We start from the raw sequence: 24,721 nt of genomic DNA on the forward strand, positions 1-24,721 counted from the left end.
TCGGCAGCTGGGGCGCACACACACACACACACACACACACACACACACGCCGCGGGGGTGGGGGGGGGGGGCAGAACTAGGCGGCGGCAGAGAGATGGTGAGGGAAGGAGCGCTCCCCGCCTCAGCGCCGGGGCTGGGGGCAGAGCCGGGCCGGGCGGCTGCCCCTCACCTGGTAGATGGCGGCCCAGCTGGCGGCCTGGTCGAGCCGGTGGAACTCCTTCTCGATCTCCATGGTGGGGGCGCCGCGCCAGGCCTGCCTCCCCAGCGCCGCTCCCGCCCGCCGCTCCGGCAGCTCCGGCTCCAGCTGCTCCCGAGGCCGCGGCTGCCTGCTCTGCATGTCACCCCTCCCTTCTCCCCGCCGGAACTACGCAGCCCGCCCCGGCGACGCGACGTCCGGGGCGGCCCCGGCTGCGGGCCGGCGGGAGAGGGGGCGCGCGGCGCCAATGGTCTGTAACGGTGGCGGCGGGCGCGAGCGCCCTGCGGAGGGTCTGTGGGGGCCGCTGCCCGCCCGCGTCAGGCAGGGGAGGCAGCGCCTGCCTTCCCCCCGGGGGCGCGGGGTGCCGCTGTCCCCCCCGGCCCCCTGAGGCGACAGTCCGGCAGAGCGCTGCTATCGGCGGCAAACGGGGCGGTCTCGGTGCCTCCTCCCCCTCGGCACCCGCGCCGCCACCCCCAGCCGTCCCGCCCGGGGCCGCGCTGACAGGTAGGGCGGCCCCGGCAGGGCTGAGGGGCCTCAGGATGGACGTGGCAGCGGGGAGTCCCGGCTTGCGCTCGGCGACGCGATCTGGCTGGGGAAACAGCAGACGGAGCTATTGGTTGTACCTCTTCGGGCCCCAGGCTGGCGTCTTCTGGTTTCTGAGCAGTGAGGAAGGGCTTGAGTCATGTTTTCAAGCTCTTCGTCTGCCGCAAGAGGGTCAGAAATATTTAAAAATTCTCCTGCGGCCGTTTGATTGCAGGCGAAGGGCTGTAAGGAAAACGGCGGTCTGGCAGCAGGTGCCTGATCTGGCGGTGCAGAGAACTTGGACGTATGTGCTCACTTCAGAGGCGGGGAAGACATTCTCTCTCGCTGTAGTTAAAAGGTGGAGAGTTTATTTTTCGTGCTTACACAGCCTGCAGAATGAAAAGTATTTCTGTCAGTTGTCCCGTACCCTTTGATTTAAAGGAATGTGTGATGTGACAAGCTCCGAATGGAGTTTGATCATCCGTCCTCGACTCTTGGCTTCCTACTCTGAAATGGCCATTACTGTCAAGGTGCTGTAGTCCTATCCCAGGAGGTAAACATTTGTTGTTCTATCCCACCCTTTTCATAAAGCTATTCATTTCCAAATGAAGTCGTAGCCGACAGAACTCAGAGAGCCAACGTCTTTCTTCCTGAGTTTCAAGACCAGATGTTCCAAACATATGGACATAGTTATCCCATGTATAATGCAAGACCATACTTTGTTTCCAAAGTGAGGAATTTCACTCCATGTCAGCCAGCTTCTGTTTGTTAGATTACTATTAGGCTTTTAGAGCATACTATTACTGAGGGCTGGTGCAAGCTTGGCATACCTGGTATTTCTGCAGCATGAATGCTGACCCAAAAGAAGGCTGTGAGAGTGGATTTGTAAGACTGACATTTTTCATGAGTGAATTTGATTATAAATACCCTAAGTACAGCATGGATTGAAGGCAGAGTCGTAAAGTTCTCAACAGGCAAGATGTATCCATGTCACTGAAGACAGAAGTATTCCATAGCTTAGCTGCAGCCCTTGCACCACTTAGCTGTGGCTGCTAGAGGACGCTTTTCCATTGCTTTTCCTAATAGTTCTACTGTGCAGTCTTTGGAAGAGACTGCCTTTCAGTGTTCAGCCCCAGAACGCCATCCTGTTGGAGACTCATTTATTAGGTTACTTAACTGCAAATGGATGCTCTCTGAGAAGAGAGGACTAGTCAGAGATGTGAGCCGAGGGGCCCAGAATTTTGGGGGAGGGTTAACAGTAACGCCCCAGTAAAGGCAAGCTGTGGAAAGCGTCTTAATAGGATAAACGACTTAACCTAGGCAAACAATGAAACATTATTCTCTAGTCAGCTGCTGCATGTAGCATAGAGGCATTAGCAGGTGGTATTAAAAAGATTTTTTGCCTTTCTTACTGCATGGGCTTTCTCTTGACCTGATTTTTGGAACTAGGCAGATGCACTATTAGTCCCGTGAATGAAAGGGTTTCCACCTATTGAGACTCGGCTTCTGTATTGCTAAAAGCAGCAGATGGGGGACGGCATCTTCTCTCCGAATCTGGCTGCTCTGAGGCAGTATCCGAGTCCAGGCGGTGAATTTTTAACCTACTGGACCTGGGGACATAACAACAAATTTAACAACTTTACTGCTTTCCCCTTTCCCTGTTATTCACAAATCATGAACGTATGTGGGGAGTCTTGCTGTGTTTCAGTGATTCCATACTGAGAGATGAGTCTCTATTATGTCACCAAAGAGCAGTTCCTGTGGATGGCCATTTTGCATACAGGCGTAAACCTGATCCTACCTAGAAGAGGTCAAAGCTTGTGATGCTACAGCTACATGCAACAGAATTACTGCAGCACATAAGCATTTTATAAAGAAAGATAGCATACAGTCCTTTATGCTTATGTCACCTGAATGGATGTAATAAATAAAATCAGTACAAGTTCTTCAGTCAATGATTCATCAGCAATATATTCTGCTAAGTGTGTACTGTTGTCACAGAAATAATTGCCTTGAATGACAAAAACCCATATATTGCCCTGAAGAAATTGATATTCAGCTGAAAATTTCACAGAGTAACCCAGAAAATAAGATTATAAAAATTGCCAGCGTATGTTACATTTCTTCATAAATCTCTGTCTATCACAGTTGCAATATGTGTGACCAGTAACTTTAAAATGTGTCAGTCTGGTTCAGTGAATGATTTTATTAAATAACTGGAAATTTTGGAGGGATTAGACTACGTTATAAATATTTGCTTTTACCTATATATGCCTATATAAAAGAAGTAAGAAACAATTTGCAGCACTGATACATGTTGTGACTCCTGTTTCAGAAAAGCACAGCTAATTGGTGCATATGCTACTGAATTATTGTGGCTTTATTTTTATGTACAATTTCAGCAATAGTACATGCAAAGACACCCATAGCTAAAAAACTGAGACCCTTACAATATGCAGTTAGATACCAGTTTATGTCAAATAATAAGCCTCATCTCTTCGGCACCTTGTGGTGCTACAGCAATGTAAAGAGCACGTAGTCCACTTCATGGAACCATCAAGTGCGTTCTGAAGGTGAGAATTCTGGAATTCCTCCTGCTGAGTAGGGAAAAGCACCCCACCTTTTTCTTTGTAACAGTTTTAGGGGTTTGTAGTAATTTTTATTTGTCCTCTAATGTACAGTAGGCTCTAGCTACCCACAAAACAATGTGAAACAGCCTGGCCTTGAGTTTAAAAATTAACATTAGCAGAACAATGAAACTAACTCTATTATCTTTAATTCATTTGAAACCCATAAAATGACTTAGTCTAATCATGTTAAAGTCTTTAATTTGCCTTTCTGCTAAAAATATTCAGCATTTTGAGATGACCTAGTTTAAAACAGCCAATGTCATCAGTCTTCATTAAAGTGTCTGCAAATAGGATACATGTTGTTACCTCACTGTTTGATTTTTGAATGCAACTCTATAGTTATATTCAGCCCTTTCTAGCAGGCTGCATCTCCAGTGTACAACGGGGAAGCTTGTCATTCACATTCAACACACTTAATGCTATTGCATTGTACATATTTGAATCTCTATTTAGCAGAAATATAATCTCGTGTGAGACAGAGCTCAGACTTGGATCCTCTAGTACATCCTTTTGGTGGCCATCTTAGCCATTCCTTGTTCTGATTTTCTTTTTTGGTGTAGTTAAGCATTTAGGATTATTACTGTGGAAGGTTCGATTCTGTCTTGATTTTCCTCTCACTAATACTACAACATCACACAAGGCTCGTTCAGATGTTGTACCTTGGTTACTTTAAAGTACCTGTAAGTTCATGAGCAAAATCCAGTGCAATTGGACATTGTCATATGGTGTAAATGGACTGTTTTGCTTCCGATTTTATTCTCATGTTATGTCGTGGTTTAAGCCCAACCAGCAACTAAGCACCATGCAGCCGCTCCCTCACTTCCCCCCCACCCAGTGGTATGGGGGATAGAATTGGGAAAAAAAAGTAAAACTCATGGGTTGAGATAAGAACAATTTAATTGGACAGAAAGGAAGAAACTAAAATGATAATAATAACAATAATAAAAAGACAATAATAATAATAATAAAAGAATTGGAATATACAAAACAAGTGATGCACAAGGCAATTGCTTACAACTCGCCAGCTGATGCCCAGCTAGTTCCCCAGCAGCAATCCAACCCCCAGGCCAACTCCCCCCAGTTTATATGCTGGGCATGACATCACATGGTGTGGAATATTCCTTTGGCCAGTTTGGGTCAGCTGCCCTGGCTGTGTCCTCTCCCAACTTCTTGTGCCCCTCTAGCTTTCTTGCTGGCTGGGCATGAGAAGCTGAAAAATCCTTGACTTAGTCTAAACACTACTTAGCAACAACTGAAAATATCAATGTGTTATCAACATTATTCTCATACTAAATCCAAAATGTAACACTATACCAGCTACTAGAAAGAAAATTAACTCTATCTCTGCTGAAACCAGGACATGTTAGCATCAGTTTTAATGTGATAAAATTATTCTTGATTTATATTACTGTATGCAAGATCAGGATCAAGCCTGGTATATTCTAACTTGGTATGATTTCTGTGGTAAAAATGTGCATTAGCTTGTAATTTTTTAATACTAAGGTTACATACCCAAAGTAATACTCAGGCTCACCTAACTTTAAAGCTTCCTGAAGAGGTAAGCGGTTAAGAGTGGAACTTACAAAAGATAGCATGCTTAGTGGAGACTCGGGATGAGAGACTACAATAGGAAGTAGCAGAAATAGGAAACTATTAAGTATTTTAGTTCATATACTTCTGAGAGGCTTAGGCATCTAAGTCAAGGGTTCAGCAAAGTATTTATCTCCAAACTCACAGATCTGGGCCACCTTTGGGAGCGAGATGCACAAGTCAGATCACTTTTTTAGTAGAAAGAGAGAAAATGTTGTAATAAGCATGGGTTAAGGACAAAATTACTATAGCCCAAGTCTTAGGCAACTCATCAGAAAGGACAGTCAGATTCTAGTCCTGCTGGTGGTGAATGTCTGTGCAAAACAGTTTCACATATGTAAGGGAAGCTAAAAGTTCTCCAGACTCCATGACCTCATGGTTAGGGCACTGCTGAGATGTGAAAGATGTGTTTCCCTCAGGCAGAGGCAAGAGTTGAACGCAGGTCTGCCACATCCTGGTGTAGTAAGAGATCTAACCACTGAGGTATTAGTTGAAAGGCGATTCCCATCCACAGCTCCTTTCTTTGTTTTCAGAATGTGGTCTACTGGTGCTTTCAGTATGTCTTCAGGACCAGGTTTCTCAAGGAATGTAAGTGTGGAGAAACCTATTTGTGAGCTGGGGGCTTCAACTGAAGAGAAAAGCTGATTTAGGCAATTGTGTCAAAACTGAGGGAATTTTGTGCATGCTAAGAGGTCAGGCAGAGAATTTCAAACTCGAAGTTTTAGGCTGGTGACCTAAGAGACCCTGTAATCTAGCAAAGGATTCATATTATACTAGGCACTGCACAGGGACACTGTAATAGGATGCTGGTGTCAGAAAACATTCACAGTTGTCAGAGAAGATGCAATGAAATGACCTGGCTGTTGTGACTCAAACAGTGGTAGAATCAGAGTGTCGAGCTTCAGTCTGGCTTGTAACCCTATATCCCCTCTATCCTTCTCAAATCAAAGGAATAATTTTCTTGTATCTGGCTTTCCTGATGCCTGTCTCTTTATGCCGAGGTAAAAGAACAAGCATTTGCTGGGAGGAGGATGCTGACATAAACTCTTACCAAAAATGTTACCACAGAGAGGGCCAATAGAAAAGTTGAATTCATCAATGAATCTCAGTTAAAAAAAAAAAAAAAAGCTCAGAAGTGTTGGCATGGTTGGTTGGTGCTAAATTCCTAGAAAGATATACAGGTGGGGAGAGGGGTAGTATTTCTTCTGGAATTCCTGCTGGTTTCCTTATCATGCAGTACTAAATAAGTACCCAACAAGAAAAGGATGGAGGATCCTAAAATTATCTGGCTTAATGGACAGTAAAGCTCTCTGTGATGTGGAAGTCATATGGGAACTAATTAGAATTCTGCTCTTTCTGAAGGACCAGGAAGCAGGATGAGTATCTGTTTCTGCAGTGGCTAATATCTTTTGTATTTAGAAGCAAAGATTCTTCAAGTTATTTCCTAACAGCTCCTGCAGATCAAGGGATGAGAATGTGAGTGTAAAAGGTTTTAATGGATATATGTCTATATATCTAGCAAGAGATCTAGTTGTGTGTAGCCACCTTGGATCTGCAGTGCTCCAGAAAAATGGTTCCTGATCTTGCCTTGTTCTTTCTGTGTTTATTCATAGTTGGAGAAAGGGGCATTAAAATATTCACACACAAGTGCGTTAAACTATAGGGAAGAAAGACTTCTTTATTACGGCTCAATATTGAATCTGTTGGGGAGAGTGCTTGACATCTTTTTAATGAGGACAGCTTCTTTCTGAAATGTGTTAGCAGAGGTGGCATCACTTCACTGCAGTGTAATCCCTCCTGTGAGTACTAATCTATGTGACGTAAGTGGTCCACTTGACCTTGTCTCCTAATGAGAACAGATGATACTCTAGAAGCTGGACTTTGTGCAAAAGAGGACATAAACTGAGGATAGTGGGAGTGCAGCAGCGTGAGAAACCAAACCACAGTTTGTAAGTGTGCAACAGAAAATTTCATCTGATATGCAGCTATCAAAAATCCATGCTCCAAAGCACTTCAGGGTTGAGATTATGAGAGATGGCCTTAAACCCTAAACGCTACAGAATCACTGAAGTTCCACTGCAATGAAGCGTCTTAGGCAACAGATGCAGTGCAATGCAAAACAAAGTCCTTAGTGGAAGGAGAAGAGTGCAGCTATGGAGAAGAATGGCGCTTCAGATACCCGGTCCTACAGAGAGAATCAGCATCTTCATGGATGGCTGGGAAAGGGGGCCAACACGGAAGTGGCCTGGTTTGCTAGACCCTTCATTGCCTAATTAGCTAGAGAGCAGTAGCAGCCATCAGGGGTTGGTTTTACTTTAGTTGGTGTGTAAAGGTGGCCTCGTGGGGAGCTTTACAGGAACTGGACTGTTTTACATGATCATAGAATCATAGAATCATTTCGGTTGGAAAAGACCTTCAAGATCATCGAGTCCAACCATTAACCATGCCCCCTAAACCATGCCCTGGAGTACCCTGTCCACTCGCTTTTTGAATACCTCCAGGGATGGTGACTCAACCACTTCCCTGGGCAGCCCATTCCAATGTTTGACAACCCTCTCAGTAAAAAAATTTTTCCTAATATCTAACCTAAATCTCCCTTGCCTCAACTTGAGGCCATTTCCTCTTGTCCTATCTCCAGACACCTGACAGAAGAGACCAACACCCACATCGCTACAACCCCCCTCAGGTAGTTGTAGAGAGCTAGAAGGTCTCCCCTCAGCCTCCTCTTCTCCAGACTAAACAGCCCCAGCTCCCTCAGCTGCTCCTCATAAGACTCGTGCTCCAGGCCCCTCACCAACTCGGTTGCCCTTCTCTGGACACGTTCCAGCACCTCAATGTCTTTCTTGTAGTGAGGGGCCCAAAACTGAACACAGTACTCGAGGTGCGGCCTCACCAGTGCCGAGTACAGGGGAACAACCACCTCCCTGCTCCTGCTGGCCACACCATTTCTGATACGGGCCAGGATGCCGTTGGCCGCCTTGGCCACCCAGGCACACTGCTGGCTCGTATTCAGCCGGCTGTCAACCAACACCCCCAGGTCCTTCTCTGCCGGGCAGCTTTCCAGCCACTCTTCCCCAAGCCTGTAGCGCTGCGTGGTGGTTGGGAGCAACCTCACATAGGAATTCAGCTGGATGAAGAATAAAATAAGCTGCAGAGTGGAAAATGAGGATAGGTAATAGCGATGAAAAGGAGATGCGAATAGAAGAAAAAATTATTGCTGATGGTACATTAAACTGGATTTAAAAGCAACGCCGATTTTCTGAGGAGAGAGTCACGTTCTCACCGTGCGGGTCGGGGAAGTGACGTCACACTTGTGTTATCTTTTTGGATGGCGCCATCTACCGCCTGAAGTGCTTTAACTGGCACGTCCTGCACCTGTGTTTTCAGAGCTGAGGAAGATCACTGTGTTTGTACCTGGTATGCCACATATCTGTGCTCAATTTGTCAGCAAGGGTGTCTGCACATTGTAACTGTGGATCTGCCGGATCTTGAGTTTCAGAGGGCTAACTTCAACATGTCGTAACATGATTCACACATTGACATGGAGCTCAGTAGCCGCTTACCTCAACCTGACTCACTGCATGACTCTGACCTCTTCTCAAACCTTAGTAATGTAACTGGGCCCCAAAATGATCTCTAATAAAGAGGCTATTGAGAGAGAAAATTACCTGTAGCAAGAAATGTATGCACCGTTAAAAGTCACCGCTTGGTGTCACTCTTTTCCATAGTTAATACTGTATGAAGTTAAGGAAATATTTAAATTGTTTACTCTGTCAGTGTCTCCTTTTGGAAGCATTACTGTAGACAATTGGGTAGGAGCAGAGCTGCTCATGTAATGAAACAAATGTCTTCCTCTTTGAAATTAACTGTTTTCTGTAATGATAATTATATCAATATCCTGTATTACTCATTGCAATGCCTCTGATTCTCCAAGGACGAGGCTGAAATTTAGAATCTGAGTAGATGTGGCATCTAAGCTGTGGGCAGACTTACTTGCGGAAGGCTGCAGCACTGCTGCATGTCATAACAACTCTTTTCTCGGCTCCAAAACAAGTACTAGAGCAATTGCTGTCTTCTGTATGGAAACTATGACCATCATTTTTCCTTTTATGAAAAATATAAAATTAGCACAAAATTATTGTTGCAGCAATGCTATAGGGTCTCGTGCATAGATGGTCTCATGCATAGACTGTCCCTTTCTAAATTAGGCTCTTCATGAAAGCAGGATGAAAAGACCATCCTTGACCCATTTAATCAAGTAATAATTAAAGTTCTCTTTTATTTTCCTTCAGTATAGGGTCTTAAAACTGTTGGTGTGTTTTTGCAAACTTTTCTATAAGTGTTGATGGAAGGTTATTAAGAGTTGAGTCATTTAACTTTTTACACTGCTCCTTTCCATTCCTCATTGTGGAGATGCACTTTTCCACTGGCAAAATATTTCAGTCTAAAATTGACCTTTGCATAGCTTGGCTTGTTTTGAAAGGTTTTTTTTCAGTGACTTCTGAACTGTTTGCTTCTTGATAGGAAGCAGTACAAATTAAAAACCGCCACAACCTTATAACAAAATCTAGTGATGATTGGGATAGGATAGAATAGAATAGGTAATAGGAAAATCTGGACTGGAATTTTTATGAGAAGGTCTGTTTTCATGACATTTCCAGTCCTCGCTTGCAAGGTAAAAAGGGTAAATTAATATCTGGATTTATAATTTCAGCTGAAGCCAAAGGGGAAATACCTGTTTACCCTAATGCTGAATTGGACTCGACAGGCTCCATGCTTTTGGATGCCTGTCCCAGTAGAATCTAAGGTCTTAAATATATTCCAGTCAAGTGTATGGGCTGAAAAGGGCCACTTGGATCATAGAGACCTGTGCCCTACCAGTGTGTGCAACCATTTAATATATATTTCATCCTCAGATTGCACTCCACACAGATCCAGAGCCTCAAAACATTTCCTAACAGCCTATATGAAATTTTGCGATCTACCTTACAAAATACTAAAAGTTGCAAAATCTGCAAAGCATAGCAGGAAAAAAACCAAGAGATTAAAAGCATTACTAGTGACTTAGGTCCTTATAATAATAGAGTGTTAGGTAACTGAAAATGTTTTGTGATCTCAGGACACAACCCTTCTTGCACTTCAGAGAGGAAGGCAGTCCCTCCCCAAAATAATTTCAACTTGTGTAACTTGAGGCACATTGCTTTTTCATCCCAATAAACTCTGATTCAGAGTTTTTAATTGGTAAATTGTCCATTAGAACCTGGCACTTGAAAAGAAAAAAAGAATCCAAAAAAAAGGGTTGGATCTTGTTACTTATTCCACTTCATAAAAGGGAAGGTGCTTGTCCAAACTTAAACACACATTTCATATTCTCTCTTCATTCTCCATATTTCAAAGCAACTTGATGAAGAAAGTTGCAAATACACAAAATCTGTTATATGGAGTGGCAAGATATGTGAGTCTTCATGACATAGTTGCTATGTTAGCTGTCAGGCTTATTCTTTAGCTATTAGGAAACAGAAGTCTTCCTCTGGGATTGGACAACCAGAATGCTGTTAGCATACCAAAAAGTCTGCTTACTGCCTCTGTTAAAAAAGAGTAAGAATAACTTTTTTTTGCAAAGTACATCAGTTTACACTAAGCTAGCCTTAAGGAAATAATCTGTTGGAATTCTGTATGAAAAGGAAAGAAGGGATATCTACCTATTATCTGTACATTGAAGTTTCAGTCATCAGTGATGGTGTGACAGAACATGCCTATGGGGGAAGTGTACAATGTATGTGCGTGCATGCGCACCTTTTGCTGCTTCTGATATTTTTCAGCCTTCGTGGTTTTTGCAGAATGTGTTTAAGGTTAATGTCAAGCTGTTGCAGAAGCAGCTAGAGGTAGAAATTTGTAAGTCATAGCTGCTAGAGACCATCTTACCATGGGAGGGCACTATAGTCCTTACTGCTCATAGTAATCACAGTCCTGAATAATTTTACTCCTCATAAGAATTTTAGGTCAAGCAGCAACTAACAGGGAAATAGTTACTGGAAAGACTTTTTTATGGCTAACGTGATGTTAATAAAATAAAATTACACTTGCAGAGCTGGCTTTAGTTTCGCAGCATTAGATTTTAAGAAGTCTATGTTGAAATCTTGCCAGGTTGCTTAATTTTCTAAATACAGATTTCAAAATGCAGTTGATTCTGTCATATGGGACTCAGGTACTGCGTGCTCTCTACTGTTATAAAAGATGTTATGGGTATGTTTTGTGATTGTAGGGTATTTTACCCCAAGGCTTTTACTCACTGTTTTATGCTTTATGCAATGTTTTATATTAATGAGAGAATGTTTTCAGCAACCCTTTCTTTAAATAATCCTTTTTCCTTACAGCAGATATGGCATATCCGAGTTTGGAATCGCCTTCACCTGTGTATCCTAGGGCTGCAGAATGGGTGAGTGCTTAAGTCTGCAGATCTCTAGTCTTGCAAACATAAATATTTTTCAGCTCAAGTTGAAGACACAAGTGTTCAAGGGAATGTCTGCAGTTCATTCAAAGTTGTGGCTGCTGTTTTTACATAGGCAAGGAAGCATTAGCTTAAATTTGGGGTATTGATACACTGTTAGTTTAATATTGAGACAGTTATGTCATTGGTATCACTATGATCATAGCATGGCATTCAGTGCAAGCAAGCCAGTTGCAAATTTTCCTGGGTTTCCTGCAGGGTTTTGCAGTCTGTTCTGAGTTCCTTGCTGCCAATACGCTTAGTTTGAAGCTAAGTGAATTACATACATGAACTGCTGACTAAACTGAGGCTGTGTATCCAAAGGCAAAGTGTTTGGCAGCAATATTGACCTAGCCTCACCTCCTTTGCCACCTGCTGCTGGTTTCTGTGGTATACCACCCCTTCAATTGTGCCAGCCCAACTATTTATGCAGCTGCATTTGGAAATGGAGCTGGGAACATATCTACTTTAAAAAAAAAAACAAACCAACTATATTTTCTTCTGGTTTAGTTTAAGCAAGATCAGTTCTCCAGTATAGTGAACCACATGACTACATAAACAATTTTTCTACAACAACAGAATACATTGAGAAAGATTACAGAAGACAAATATCAATACCATAAGCCAGTATTGCTGCTAAAGACTTCATCTTGAGACACCACAACTAAATCTATGATTTCAGTGATTCACAGTAAACTGTGTTTTAAATTAAGATAAGGTCATATTTTAAATGATTCTGTTTGGAGCTACTTCCATATGCCATCTCCTGGTGGGACACAGACTTAGTATGGGCCCTGACAAGCACAGATAAACACTTCTGAGCACAGCTCAACGTTGAGCTTAATATTTATGACAAAAAACCTCAACCCATAAGTAAGATCACTGTAGTGACAGAAAATGCCTTATGTGGAAAAAGTGCCCTGAAATTCTTTTTACCTAGGAGTAGAATGAGAGCCTTCTAGTTTCAGGTAAGCCTCTAAGTGGAAAAAATAGTGATAGGAAAATAAGAGTATGTCCATTTTAACCAGTATTTCATTTAAATGAGTGTGATTATTTTCATATTGTCCTCTAAAGACCAGTTATTTCTGGAGGCGTATCTTACTACTTTTGTAGTGTATAAGTTGTATCGCTCTTAATTTATTTCCCATAAAGGAAGAGTTGCTCAGATCAACTCCTTTTCACTTAGTCCAAGAAAGGCTCCATAAAACTGCTTGAGAAACTAACACCCCATTTGGGATGACAGTAGGTAGAGTTACACATTGTATTTCCCCAGCACTGTATATAAACAAGTATCTTTCAGCTGAAACATTTTTTCCAAGTCAGATATAGTAAAAATTTCAGATCTGGCCTATTTTGATAAGCAGACAAGCCAGAAAAATACTGCTGCAGAGGAAAGAAACCTCAGTGTATGGTTGGCCTTGGTGACTACCTGCCAGGAGAAAAGGGACCTATGAAACTTTCTTCTAACGTATTATCTGAATCTTATCTGCTCAAACACTTCAGAGTTCAGGAAGAGCAGCCAAAGTCAATTTTTGCTTAAAGTGTTTGAAACCAAAAATAAACAGAAGGGAAAAGTTGTGCGTGTGCAGGAGGAGGTGTTGGGGTGGAGAATGGACAGGGTGGTGGGATTGGGGAGGGAATGTTTTAACCTACATTGACTCTTCTGAAATCCTCTTGGAAGTATACACTGTTTTCTCAAATGACAATGAAATTGCACAATACATAATTGTAGTGGTGGAGAGCTGCTGGCATGCATCCAGGGGCCAGTATTCTATCTGACCTTAACAGGTAGATGAAACAATAGTTATTATGAATTAGAGAACAGCTTTATCATTACTGTATGCTAGTAATCTAATTCTACAAAGCCTGAAAAATGCCTTCTGAAATGTATAAAACAGAAACTGAATTTTCAGATCTTTGTTAATATTTTAAAATACTATCAAAAAAAAACCCCCAAAAAACCTTTGCTGACTGTGCAATACTCTAAAGTGCCTGAAATGCTGTGAACCTCACAGTGCACCATTCAACAAGGCTAAGTGTCAGGTCCTGCACCCGGGTCACAGCAACCCCATGCAGCGCTACAGGCTTGGGGAAGAGTGGCTGGAAAGCTGCCCGGTGGAAAAGGACCTGGGGGTGTTGGTCAACAGCTGGCTGAATATGAGCCGGCAGTGTGCCCAGGTGGCCAAGAAGGCCAATAGCATCCCGGCTTGTATCAGAAATAGTGTGGCCAGCAGGACTAGGGAAATGATCATCCCCCTCTACCCAGCACTGGTGAGGCCGCACCTCCAACACTGTGTTCAGTTTTGGGTCCCTCACTACAAGAAAGACATTGAGATGCTGGAGCATGTCCAAAGAAGAGCAACGAAGCTGGTGAAGGGCCTGGAGCACAAGTCTTATGAGGAGTGGCTGAGGGAACTGAGGTTGTTTAGCCTGGAGAAAAGGAGGCTGAGGGGAGACCTTATCACTCTCTACAACCACCTGAAAGGAGGCTGTAGCGAGGTAGGGGTCAGTCTCTTCCCAAGTAACAAGTGATAGGACAAGAGGAAATGGCCTCAAGTTGCACCAGGGGAGGTTTAGATTGGATATTAGGAAAAATTTCTTCAGCAAAAGGGTTGTCAAGCATTGGAACAGGCTGCCCAGGGAAGTGGTTGAGTCACCATCCCTGGAGCTATTTAAAGGACGTGTAGATGTGATGCTTAGGGACATGGTTTAGTGGTGGACTTGATAGTGCTAGGTTAACGGTTGGACTTGATCTTAAAGGTCTTTTCCAACCTAAACGATTCTATGATTCTATATAAGAGAGAGAAATTGAAGCGCTATTGCAAAATTAAAACATTGCTATATATTCTGCCTATGGTCTGTCTAGAAGCAGGTTTCCTTCTGTTCTTATTTAGGAGTGTAAATAATCCATATGCCATTTTTATTTGCAGAATTATGACAGTGCCTTGCCCACAGTCTGCTTCTTCACGTATCCTATGAAAACTAGGGTTGGGGCAAAACTTTCAGCTTGTGAATTTTTCAATATATTCTATACAAACTGACTAATCACAATTTGGCTTTATATTTCATGAAAGAGGAATAGTATTAAGGCTTGGTTGGAACAGATCTTGAGAGGTAAAATTAAGGATTAGCTACAGGGATGTTTCTGCCAAATATTTGTCTATGAGATTCTGAAGCTGAGCTCTACAGAATATACTGGGAGTAGAGGGGAGGAGAATATATAGACAGAGGTGCTGGGAACAGAGTGCAAGATGCATCAAGGAGTTAAAGGTAGGGCTAAGCAATGAATTTCCACTCTTTTGCCTCTCATTACCTTCTCCCAGACACATCTTCCATTCTCAGCTCAGCACCTTACAGCATCAATCTTCCATTATAATATCTATGGGGGTATCTCTTTCTCCCCATTAATGTGAGCACCACTGAGAAGTCAGTTGGGGAGAAGAATATTAAGGGCACAAAATGGGTTAGAGCAGGGAGTGAAGCATTCAGGTGAACCTAAATAGACCTAAATGGATGAAGATTTCTCTAATATTCTCAGACATTCTATTCCAGTGCTTCAGTAGCTTCATTATTAGATATTTTCTCCTAGTGACAAACCTACATCTTTATTTCTAGTTCTGCTTGTAGCTCTATCCTTGCAGAAGACATCTTCAAATGTGTTTTTTCCAATGCTAAAATGAGTGGAAGTATTAGCCTGTATATCTTGAAGGATTATGTATTTTTATATACCAGTAATGCTAAGTGATATTCCAAAATTGTTTTCATATGCTATTTTTACATTTTAAACATTTTGGAGCAGATACTTTGGGCATCCAAATGCATATGTAAAATGTCCATGAGGCTGGTTTGCAAACACATTAGGAAGCTGAATTTTACGGTATTATCTGCCATGTGCACATATGGACATTAGTAAGTACCTGCAGTAGATGTGGAATGTGAGCACAGTTGTGTCAGCTGTATGTATAGTCAGAATAATGAAGGAACAGTTTTATATGCATTTTGAGCTTGCATTTGTGTGTTTAGCTTCTTTAAAAATCAATTACTTTGTCTGTGGCATCAGGCAGCAAGCATACAACATATGAATCATTTCTGAGTGCTCTTGCTAAAGGATTAAATCACAAGCTTTCCTTATTTATAAAGAAAGCCCTTCCAGCAGGGATGAATCTCTCTTTTGTAACTGATAAAATAAGAGGAAATTTAACCAAACCAATTTATTCTTGTTCCTATTGAAAATATTGTCTCTGAAAACATACAAGCACTTACAAATGTCAACATTTCACTCCTATCTGCATGTAGATCAATATGAATGGGTCACAGTAACCTCTCAGAGAGCAGGTCTGCGTGACAACCGAAACTAGTATGTATCTACAGTTCTTAAAAAAACCACAAACCACCTTTAGCCATGGGCTATCTGCTCCCAACAGGATAATTTATATCAGATAGGTCTGATTGATCTTGTATTAAGATGGCTTCTTTTAACTTTGCATTGTAGCAGAAGTAAAACTTTCATCAATATAGACAGGCATGTTTAATCTGGAAGCATATATTCTGCGTTGCTCGTTGTTTCACTTTCCCTCTTTGTCAAATTACTATCTTACTATGATACTTTTAAACATTTTTAACAGGCACAAATGTAGGAAATGTTCTCAAATTGCATGTGTAATTATCACCACTGAATGCAGTAAATTGTGCACATCTCTAGCTTGGGATAACATTTTCAAAAGCTTAAAAAAGAGGTTTAAAAAACATATCTGTACTGGGTGCTGATATGAATGGTAGAGATGCCAGACTGACACAGGAACATGGTGCAGCACACTTCTGCAGATGTGTTATTTGGCAGCTTTAAATAATATAACTTGGGTGTAGTAAAACTCGAATAAGCCCTGCCTTCCTGCCCCATTTCTGATTGTATGACACCTCTGCCATGATTCAGCAATACTGTTTCTGGTTAGTGTGCTAGTGCTCTGCCACAAGTGCATAGTCTTAGAAGTGTATGTACCCTTTGTGTGACATGAACATACCAGAAGTTTGTTTGGAAATTAAAGATTCAGGCTGCTAAGTATTAATGCTTTTGAAAATCTTGCAGATCTTGTGTGGTGTACTGAAAGTCTGAATCCAGCTGGGAAATAAATGGTAAAACAAGTAAAAACACCTTAAAATATTGTCCAATCTTGATGTCTTGGAAAGAGCTCTTCTTACCTAGATGCACAGTCCAGTAATATTGATCAGATCCCATGTACCCTGTGATTTGTATTTAGCACCTTTGTAGTTTAATCAGGAGCCGGGAAAAGCTTGATGTACTGAAGATAGCTTTCATTTTAAAATCTGAAATTAAATAGCAAAATCAGAAGAAATATGAATACTTGGGATTTAAATTTAGCTCCTACTCTTTGGCATGTTAATTGAAAACTTAAATATGAAGAAGTCAAATATGAAGTACATTGCCAACACTTGGGTTTTCTGGTTTTGTTTCCTTCTGAAAGCTTTTTTTTTGTTACTAATTTTGATTTCATATGCAAGACCAGATTCAACAAAATATTTGACTGTATGATATATACTCAGACTTAATAATGTGTCTAGCAGGTTTGCAAAATTAGTCAAAATTCTGCAAATTAATTTGTCTATTTAAATATTTAAAATGTAATACGAAATACACACCCTAATTTTTTCCTCATCTGCCATGTTCTTCTATTACTTATTAAGATACTGTACAGTACTGTTAAACATCAGAGCTAAATATAGTATTCAATAAATAAGAAACAAGATAGAAAGATTTATCTGTTCTCCTCCACCCAAAGGATCAAGCAGTTAAAATTATAATCAGATTCCTCTGAGTCTGATCTTTTACTGATGATGAACACTAGCTCAGTAAAACACAGAAGTACACAGGACAAAAATCTGGGACAAATATAAATCTGAATAGTTGTAAACAGTTCTTGTAAGTATTTCTTATCCAACAAACCTCAAATTCCTAAACGATTGATAATGAGTATTTTTCACAGCTCTCTGTAGCATCTCTTTTTAGTTCAGGTGCTGTAAATGCACAAAGTACACCACAGTTAAGATGTAGCCACATCACCCAGAGCAGTCAAGAATCACCATGTCTCATAAATTGTTGTCTCTGTGCTGAGCTGTAGTCACTGACCATGAAGTCATTTTTAGCCTGTGCCAATTCTGTAGTAAAATGTGCTAGATTTAATCATTGTGAAGGTTAAAGGTAGGGCCTAGTATTAAATTTTGGAGGTCTAGGTTCTTGTCCTTTTTAGTTATCTTGATTGCATGCTTGTAGATTGGAGTAGACCTTTAATAGGAAATTAAATGACAGGACCCTTTAAGGAGCTTATAAAAGACAATGCATAGTGGCAGTCCACATGCACTTCTGAACTACTTATGGTTACTTAAATGAGGGGAAGGAGTAGTCATCTGCATGCAGCTACAAGGTGTATTTTAGTTGCATTATCTGCAGGACTCTTTAACAACTGAGACAGGAACTCCACAGGACCACAGGTTATTATCCCTTTGAAATTTGAAAAGCACATTAAACAATCCAGGATTAACCAAAACTATGATAGTTTTAAAGTCTTAAAGTTTCTGGTATGTGTATACAGACATCATTTTTGCTACCTGCCATCTGGAAATCTCTGGTATCATTGCAGAGCTACAAGTGCCTGGTTTACATTTTGTGGGTTTGTATATAGTATAGTATGTTCTGCAAGATGTTTGCTGGATCAATTCCAATTCTTTCTCCAAAGCTTTACGCATAGGGAGATTACTGGGAAAACTGATGTTGATCCCCTTGGTAATGGGGACAGAGATACAAACTCTCACCTCTGTAGTAGATATCTCATGGGCTGCTTTCTAACGCTTAATATAGAAAGCAGTTGCCACTGAGGCCTGTCCTGTGCTGAGTTATAATCAATAAATCATATGTTGTTGTTGGTTGTTCATGTTAGATCTTATTTAAAGACTTCAATGTCTTAAGTTGCTCTGCAGTATTTGCTGGTTTTTCTTGTTGCATATTCCATACTAACAGCTGTAATGTTGTGATTTACAACAATATCTATCTGATGGGATAGAAAAAAAGGGGTTCATTGTGCCTTTTTCTCATTGGGTTTTTAAGCTTATGTAGCTGAATCAACTCCAGTAGTGTTACTCCTGATTTAAGTATGTAATAAGAATTGGGCTATTAAAGAATAACAGCAAGAAAAGAAAAATTCTATTTTCCCAAAGGAAGAGAATGAAAGGGTGAAGAAGGAAACAATGCTTAATTAGGTCCACTGAATGTGTACTTTGCTACAGAAATTTGGGCTCATGTGGATTGCATTAAGCAAACAAGCTGCCCACAGGAGGAACCAAATGACACTGTTGGGTGTTAGCTGGCCGCTTGTTGACCAAAATAAGAAATGAAAACGTCCTTTGTCACCTATAGATCATGAGCATTTGATTGACATAGCACCTATGTCCAGTTGTGCAAAGAATTAGTTTATTGACAAGTTGAAAATCAGATGATATGGTGCAGAAATGTTATTATCTATAAACTATGTTTTGATCAATTTATAGAACTTCATTGATACAGGTTTAAATTTGGTGAAGATTTTGGCTGTCTGTTCTGTTATATATGTGTGTGTGTATAAAATCTTGCAAATATATTTATTTCTTCCAGCATAAAAGAAAATTGACAAATATCAAGAACAACTCTTGAAATAGAAGCTGTGATAATTTCTCAATGCAATGAGAAATTGTTTCTAAGATACAAGTTTTCACTATAAACACTCTATTGAGGCCTTTTTTCACATTATTGTTTATAAATATTCTTGCTTTTTTGATTACATACATTTTTTAGTACTTAGTTAATTATCTAATAAAGGCAAGTAGGTGGTTTTGGGTTTTTTTATCAGTCTGTGCTTTTACATGATGGAATTGAATAGCATTCCTATTCCCTAATTATAGGCACATCTTACATTCCAAATACATACTCAGCTTTTAACTACGTGTACAATAGAAAAAGATGGTGATTTAGAGCTAGATGCATTGAATTGTATTCCAAGGATACTGCCACTTTGTGTTGACAGTGGATTAAGTATGGACAGCTAACTTCCCATTTAGCTATCTAGTTGATTGCACACAAGTCAGTAGTATGAATTTCCACCTCTCTTCTAGATAATAAACTCAAAATTACTGATTCTTTGCCCCATAATGTACTCTCGTTTGTGGCAGTTTGCTGCTGATTTTGATGAAAATGAAACTGAGCTCTTATTACAGGTTAGGAGACTTGGACAATTATTTCGTTACAGCAGTAATTCATTTGTTCTAGTAAAACTGCCAAGAACTCCAGAAGGGAAGCAAACAAACAACATTCCTTTTGAAATGTCTTTGTATGACTGTGCATGGCTTTCAGAGTCAGCAAAATCAGATCGAGTATTCATTTTTTAAATAAAATTTATGGGTAACTATTTCACTGTTGGTTTCACGGTCACTTTAGCCTTTTCTTTTTTTTTTTTACAAGGAACTCTTAAGATGGAACAAGGGACTTCATTTTTGCTACAGCAAAGCATTTGCAAATATTAGAACATCTTGTTTTATGAGGTGAAAAATCTCTGCTGCCAGAGCATAGTTTTAAGTGCTGGAAAATGCAGTGTCTTCACAGAAAATTGGACTATTTTTGAGCGAAGAAGCATGCAGATCTATGAAATACATTCCACTGTGCAATATTTCAGTGAATCACAAAAATCTGTGGTTCAAGGTTTTATTTTCCTTATCTGAAATAGAAATATATAGCTAAGTTTGTAAGAGGAATGATTGAGTACTGGTTGAGAATTTTTTAGCAAAACCGTCTTTCTCTAAAAATCCTGTTCTCTGTCTAAAAACACTGATTTATTAGAAGAGAAAACACTTGTGGACATGTTGTACTTTTTACAAAAAACTTCTGAGATCCAGAATGGAATTCTAGTCGAACTAAGAGAATGTGAGAGACTCTCCCATTTTGGAAAATCAAGAAGTTCAGTGCTTAGCGCTGTCACTCACAACAGGCGCTTTAACTTTTGTCTCCTGTGTCTCAGAGAAGTGCCTTAAAGAAATGCCTGTTTGAAATTTGGCTGCCTGTAAATGGGTTATGTGCTCACGTTCTCCTCTTAAAAAAAAAATGTGGAAGGTCTTCAGTTTGTTCCAGTCCAGAGTGCAGCTAAATGTTGATACTTCAGGATTTTTCTCAGATACTTTTTCCTGTCCAGCCATAAGTAGTTTAAATACAATGGCTTTTAGCCTTTGTATAATCTTACCATGCATCTTGGTTTCACTCTTCCTTCTTTGGGATATGTACATATCATGTTTGTCTTACATGTGTTAGCCAGATGAACAATGCCATGGGATGTGTGACCCACCTTATGGCTTGAAGTTCTGGCACTGTATCACTTGTTACAATAGGTGGAGCTGCGTACACCCAAACCCAAAAAATGTGTGCTTGGACAATAAGATGATTGGGGCTTGTTTGTGTTTAGGTTTGCACATATTGCACATAAGCCATTGATCCCAAGTAAATAATGAAGAAGAGAAAATGCATTAAATAAGTTATTCAAAATATCATAGAATTTGTCAAATGAATGATTTCACAAGTGGCATCCAACCAATTGTTTGTGCAGTAGAGCAGTTTTTTAGGGTTTAGAGAAAGTCCAGACTGTTCTCAGGCAAAATGCAGCTGAGGTGAGGTCAGAATTTTGCATTAGAGCTTGAAAGTCCATAGGATTGTGGAAAATGTTGAATTGAATAAGTTTTGTGAATTATTAGGGGTTTTTTTCACTCTTGTGAAGCAGCTTATATCAATGTAAAGCCAGGCGTGGGACAAGTATGTATATGTAAGACTGAAGACAGTTACTATTGCCCAAACAATGGTAAATGCTCAGTAATGAAACTTTGGTCAAATAGAAGTGGCTTAATGAGATGTGAAGCTAGCAGAAAATCTATTAAAATTAAGAGATAAATCTGTGGCTACTTTGAAAATACAGTCTTTTTTGCTCAAAGAGCAGTCAATAAGAACTTAAAAAGGGGGTGGAAAAAGGATGTTACAATTATGGTTTAAATGTTATGAGATTAAGAAACTTGTGTCTCACAACTACCTTTAATTTTGTCTTTATGAAATAATGTAAAATTGATAGGAAATATTTTTTTCCACATCAGGCAATATGATCAGTTCTTTGGTAACTAGGGGGAGAACACCAAAGGTGCTAAGCTCTGTGATGCTTAACAGTTGAGCAACTGGAAGAGTTAAACTGCTGGGTGATCCACAGTGTGGATATCTGTTTGCCTATGGTCAGAGAAGGTGCAAATCTAGAACACTGGAGTGCCTCTAGGGTAGTCTAACACATATTGAAACTTAGGTACATAAAGAGTGCCCAGTGGGGTTTGTGGGGTTTTAGCTCAGACTAACATTTCTGAAGCCAGAATAAATTTCTCAGTGATAATATGACTTGACAAAAATTCACTTTAATTAATACATTTATAGATGAGGCTAGGTGTAGCTTACAGAGTCATCACAGACACTGTCTTGTGACCAGACAGGATGGTATCTTAGCAGTACTCAGTTTTATCAGTTGGCATAGTTAAATATGCCTGTATTGCTCCTGCTAATTAGCATATTACAGAGATAAAGAGAAAACTAAGACATATGAGAGATTTATTAGACACTGGCACCCCAGTTGAAACTCTCCATGGAACAGATATCTCTACTTTGGGCAGGGCATTTTTTCCGTGTGGAGTGGGTATGCTATTGTCCATATTTGTCTAATTTCAGCCTAAGTAGTTCCAGATTTCAACAAAACACGATGTTTGTGAACTTTTTCCACTTCATATGTCTCTAATGACTGGGTATATTCAGCTGAACAGGGATTTGAACACTCCACTTACTAACACTGTGTGTCTGATGGTCATGACCTAGGCCAAAAGAAATTGGTGAAACTGGCTTTTGGAATGTACTTGCAATGTACTGTGCATGATTCTAGTTCACCTTCAACCCGCTGAAGGAGATACATAGCTCATTTCCCAAGATGTCCTTCCTGTTTTGAATTGAACAGGAATATAGTCCTTGAAGAGGCACTGAAATATAGAGCTGTCTGGTGGTGTTTGCTGAGCAGCCTCAAATTCCAGTGTAATTGAAACTCAATGTTTTCTGCGAAGAGCCCAAGAACTTCAACAGACAGGAAGGTGATGGACTTCTTCAGAAAGAAGATTTTCTTGAGGACTAGATTTTAAAAACTGCCAAATAAAAATTCTGTTTTCCAAAATTAATTCAATGTTAGACTACCATAAGATTTATAGGTAGTTCAGGAAATTTGTCTTATAAACTTCTAGGAGCCAATGGCTGGAATGATACAGCTTTGGGGTATCAGTGACTGGAATTGTCAAAAGAATTAAGGGGTTAACACTTTGGTGCTATTAGAATTCTCATGAAGGCCCTAGTTCCACATTATCAGCTAAGCAGTCTTTGGGACTGCTCAGCTAATTATCCATTCTGTGTAATTGTGTGGAAGATTCTAGAACACTCATTTAAAATCAACACTGATTTCTTTTTTTCCAAGGTGCTTTTTAGAATTTCAGAATGATTTTCAGAATCAGCACTCAAGTTTCTAACAAATTGTATAAGCCTGCATTGTATTCTTGATGTCCTCAAAGTTCTCCAGGTACAGGGCACTGAGTTAAGCCAAAATCTGATTTAGTACACTGGACATAAATTGTAGGCTGGGATTCGAAAAACTAGGCACTGGATGCCACGTACAGTAATTGAGTACTTGGATGCTGAGTCCAAGAACTTCAGAGTGTCAAAGTTTTGGACTGAAAGCAAGATAATTTTGAAATGTCAGTATTCTGAAGAGTGATAGACCTTGTAAGAATATCTCAGTGGGTTTTTTAAATATTCACTGTGCACATTTATTAAAACAAATTGTAAATGAATAGCAGTCTACATCAGACATACTTAACACATTTAGGTCCTATTTCTAAATGTTCTCTTGTACAGCAGTGAATTTGATGAATCACATACCTGCTTTTGAACAACACAAATACTCTACACAAAAAAAACCTCTAAAGACACCTTTTAAATCAGTTGCTTAATAAATTTAGAAACACTTTAAAAGTAGATCTGCATGTATAAACTATGGGGTTAGAAATGAACAAAACTAAATTTTGTTAAATAAAATTAATGGTGTGGAGTGATTGGAAAATGTCCTTGTAATGTATGGAATTAAATGCTGTGAGGGAAACACAACATAGTCAGCGATGAGTGTAAAACATACTGCTCTGGGGAACAGGGTCTGATAATTCTCTCTAGAAGAAAATTCTGCTAGGTTTCATTGGCCAGTTTGATTATTGGTACAATTTATTTTCACAAGGTTTCAATATCCACTAAATATTTTTATAGTACATCAGATCTCTGGTTGTGCTCCCTACTCTTCAACCAGTCTTACCCCTGAAATTTTTCTACCTAGAATCAATAAGGAGAATCTGATGGGAGGTACTTTCCATGAGGGACATCCTCAGCTGCACAGATCCTCAGTTTTACCACAGATTGCTGGTGTCTTTGTTGGAATTTTCAAAAAAGACAATGTCACATGACAGGATCTGAATCAGAGTCTTATCTGTAGGTCACAGATTTAAATCTAGTAGTGAGAGAAATTTTAACGTGACCATTGCTCAGTGTCATGTGTGAGGCTTGTTAAGCCTCAGTCTAGTTTCTCTTTAGCTTCATGTTATGAAAACATGAAAAAAATCTAGCACTACAACAAGCACTAACAGTAATTTTAGTTCTTCCATAGAATTTTTAGCAGTAGCTCTTGAAGTGTTTTGTAAGGGAAGTCAGTAACATTAATCCCATTTTTAGTTAAAATCTGAATTATAGATGTAAAAGTACTTCCCAAAAATCAGGCTGCTTGTCAGTGACAATTCAGAAATGGAGTGTAAGTGACAGGCATCTCACTCCAGTGCACCACCCACAGGGATCACAGCTCTTAAAAAGGAACTTCGAAGTGGAGCACCTTCTTTCAGTCTCCAGTGTGAACTCGGGTCTGAACTGCCTCAGCAGACCCTCAAGATCCAGGAGTGCCACGCTGGGAAACCTTTACTGTTCCCCAGCAGGTGTGGTTTGGCGGCTGTCAGTCTGGCATTCTAAATTTCTATCAGCAACACCAATTTCAGTTGTTGCTATCCAAATATTTCCTAGTCTTTTCTATATTTTATTATCTTTTTTTATTTTTTTGCATGCTTAGCAGTATTTTGGAAACTTGTTGGCCTTCAATTTTACCCAGC

At 40.1% G+C, this 24,721-nt stretch overlaps 2 protein-coding genes across 3 annotated transcripts in view; one reads left to right on the forward strand and one right to left on the reverse strand.

Moving 5' to 3' along the window:
* The window catches only part of PTPN1 (protein tyrosine phosphatase non-receptor type 1), a 47,148-nt gene extending 46,793 nt beyond the window's left edge, over positions 1 to 355 (reverse strand). The window contains exon 1 of one of the 2 annotated variants that reach the window (XM_052787817.1): positions 170 to 355. In XM_052787817.1, coding sequence (XP_052643777.1) covers positions 170 to 337 — 168 coding nt within the window. In that variant the 5' untranslated portion in view covers positions 338 to 355. The remainder of the gene's footprint in view (positions 1 to 169) is intronic. The other variant, XM_052787811.1, reaches the window with a different exon arrangement.
* Positions 336 to 24,721, forward strand: part of LOC128140401 (collagen alpha-1(II) chain-like) — a 32,320-nt gene continuing 7,934 nt past the window's right edge. The window contains exons 1-3 of the mRNA XM_052784507.1: positions 336 to 381; positions 428 to 700; positions 11,319 to 11,377. Coding sequence (XP_052640467.1) covers positions 336 to 381; positions 428 to 700; positions 11,319 to 11,377 — 378 coding nt within the window. The remainder of the gene's footprint in view (positions 382 to 427; positions 701 to 11,318; positions 11,378 to 24,721) is intronic.

The sequence above is a fragment of the Harpia harpyja genome, chromosome 1 (assembly GCF_026419915.1).
Source record: "Harpia harpyja isolate bHarHar1 chromosome 1, bHarHar1 primary haplotype, whole genome shotgun sequence".
Taxonomy (NCBI): Eukaryota; Metazoa; Chordata; class Aves; order Accipitriformes; family Accipitridae; genus Harpia; species Harpia harpyja.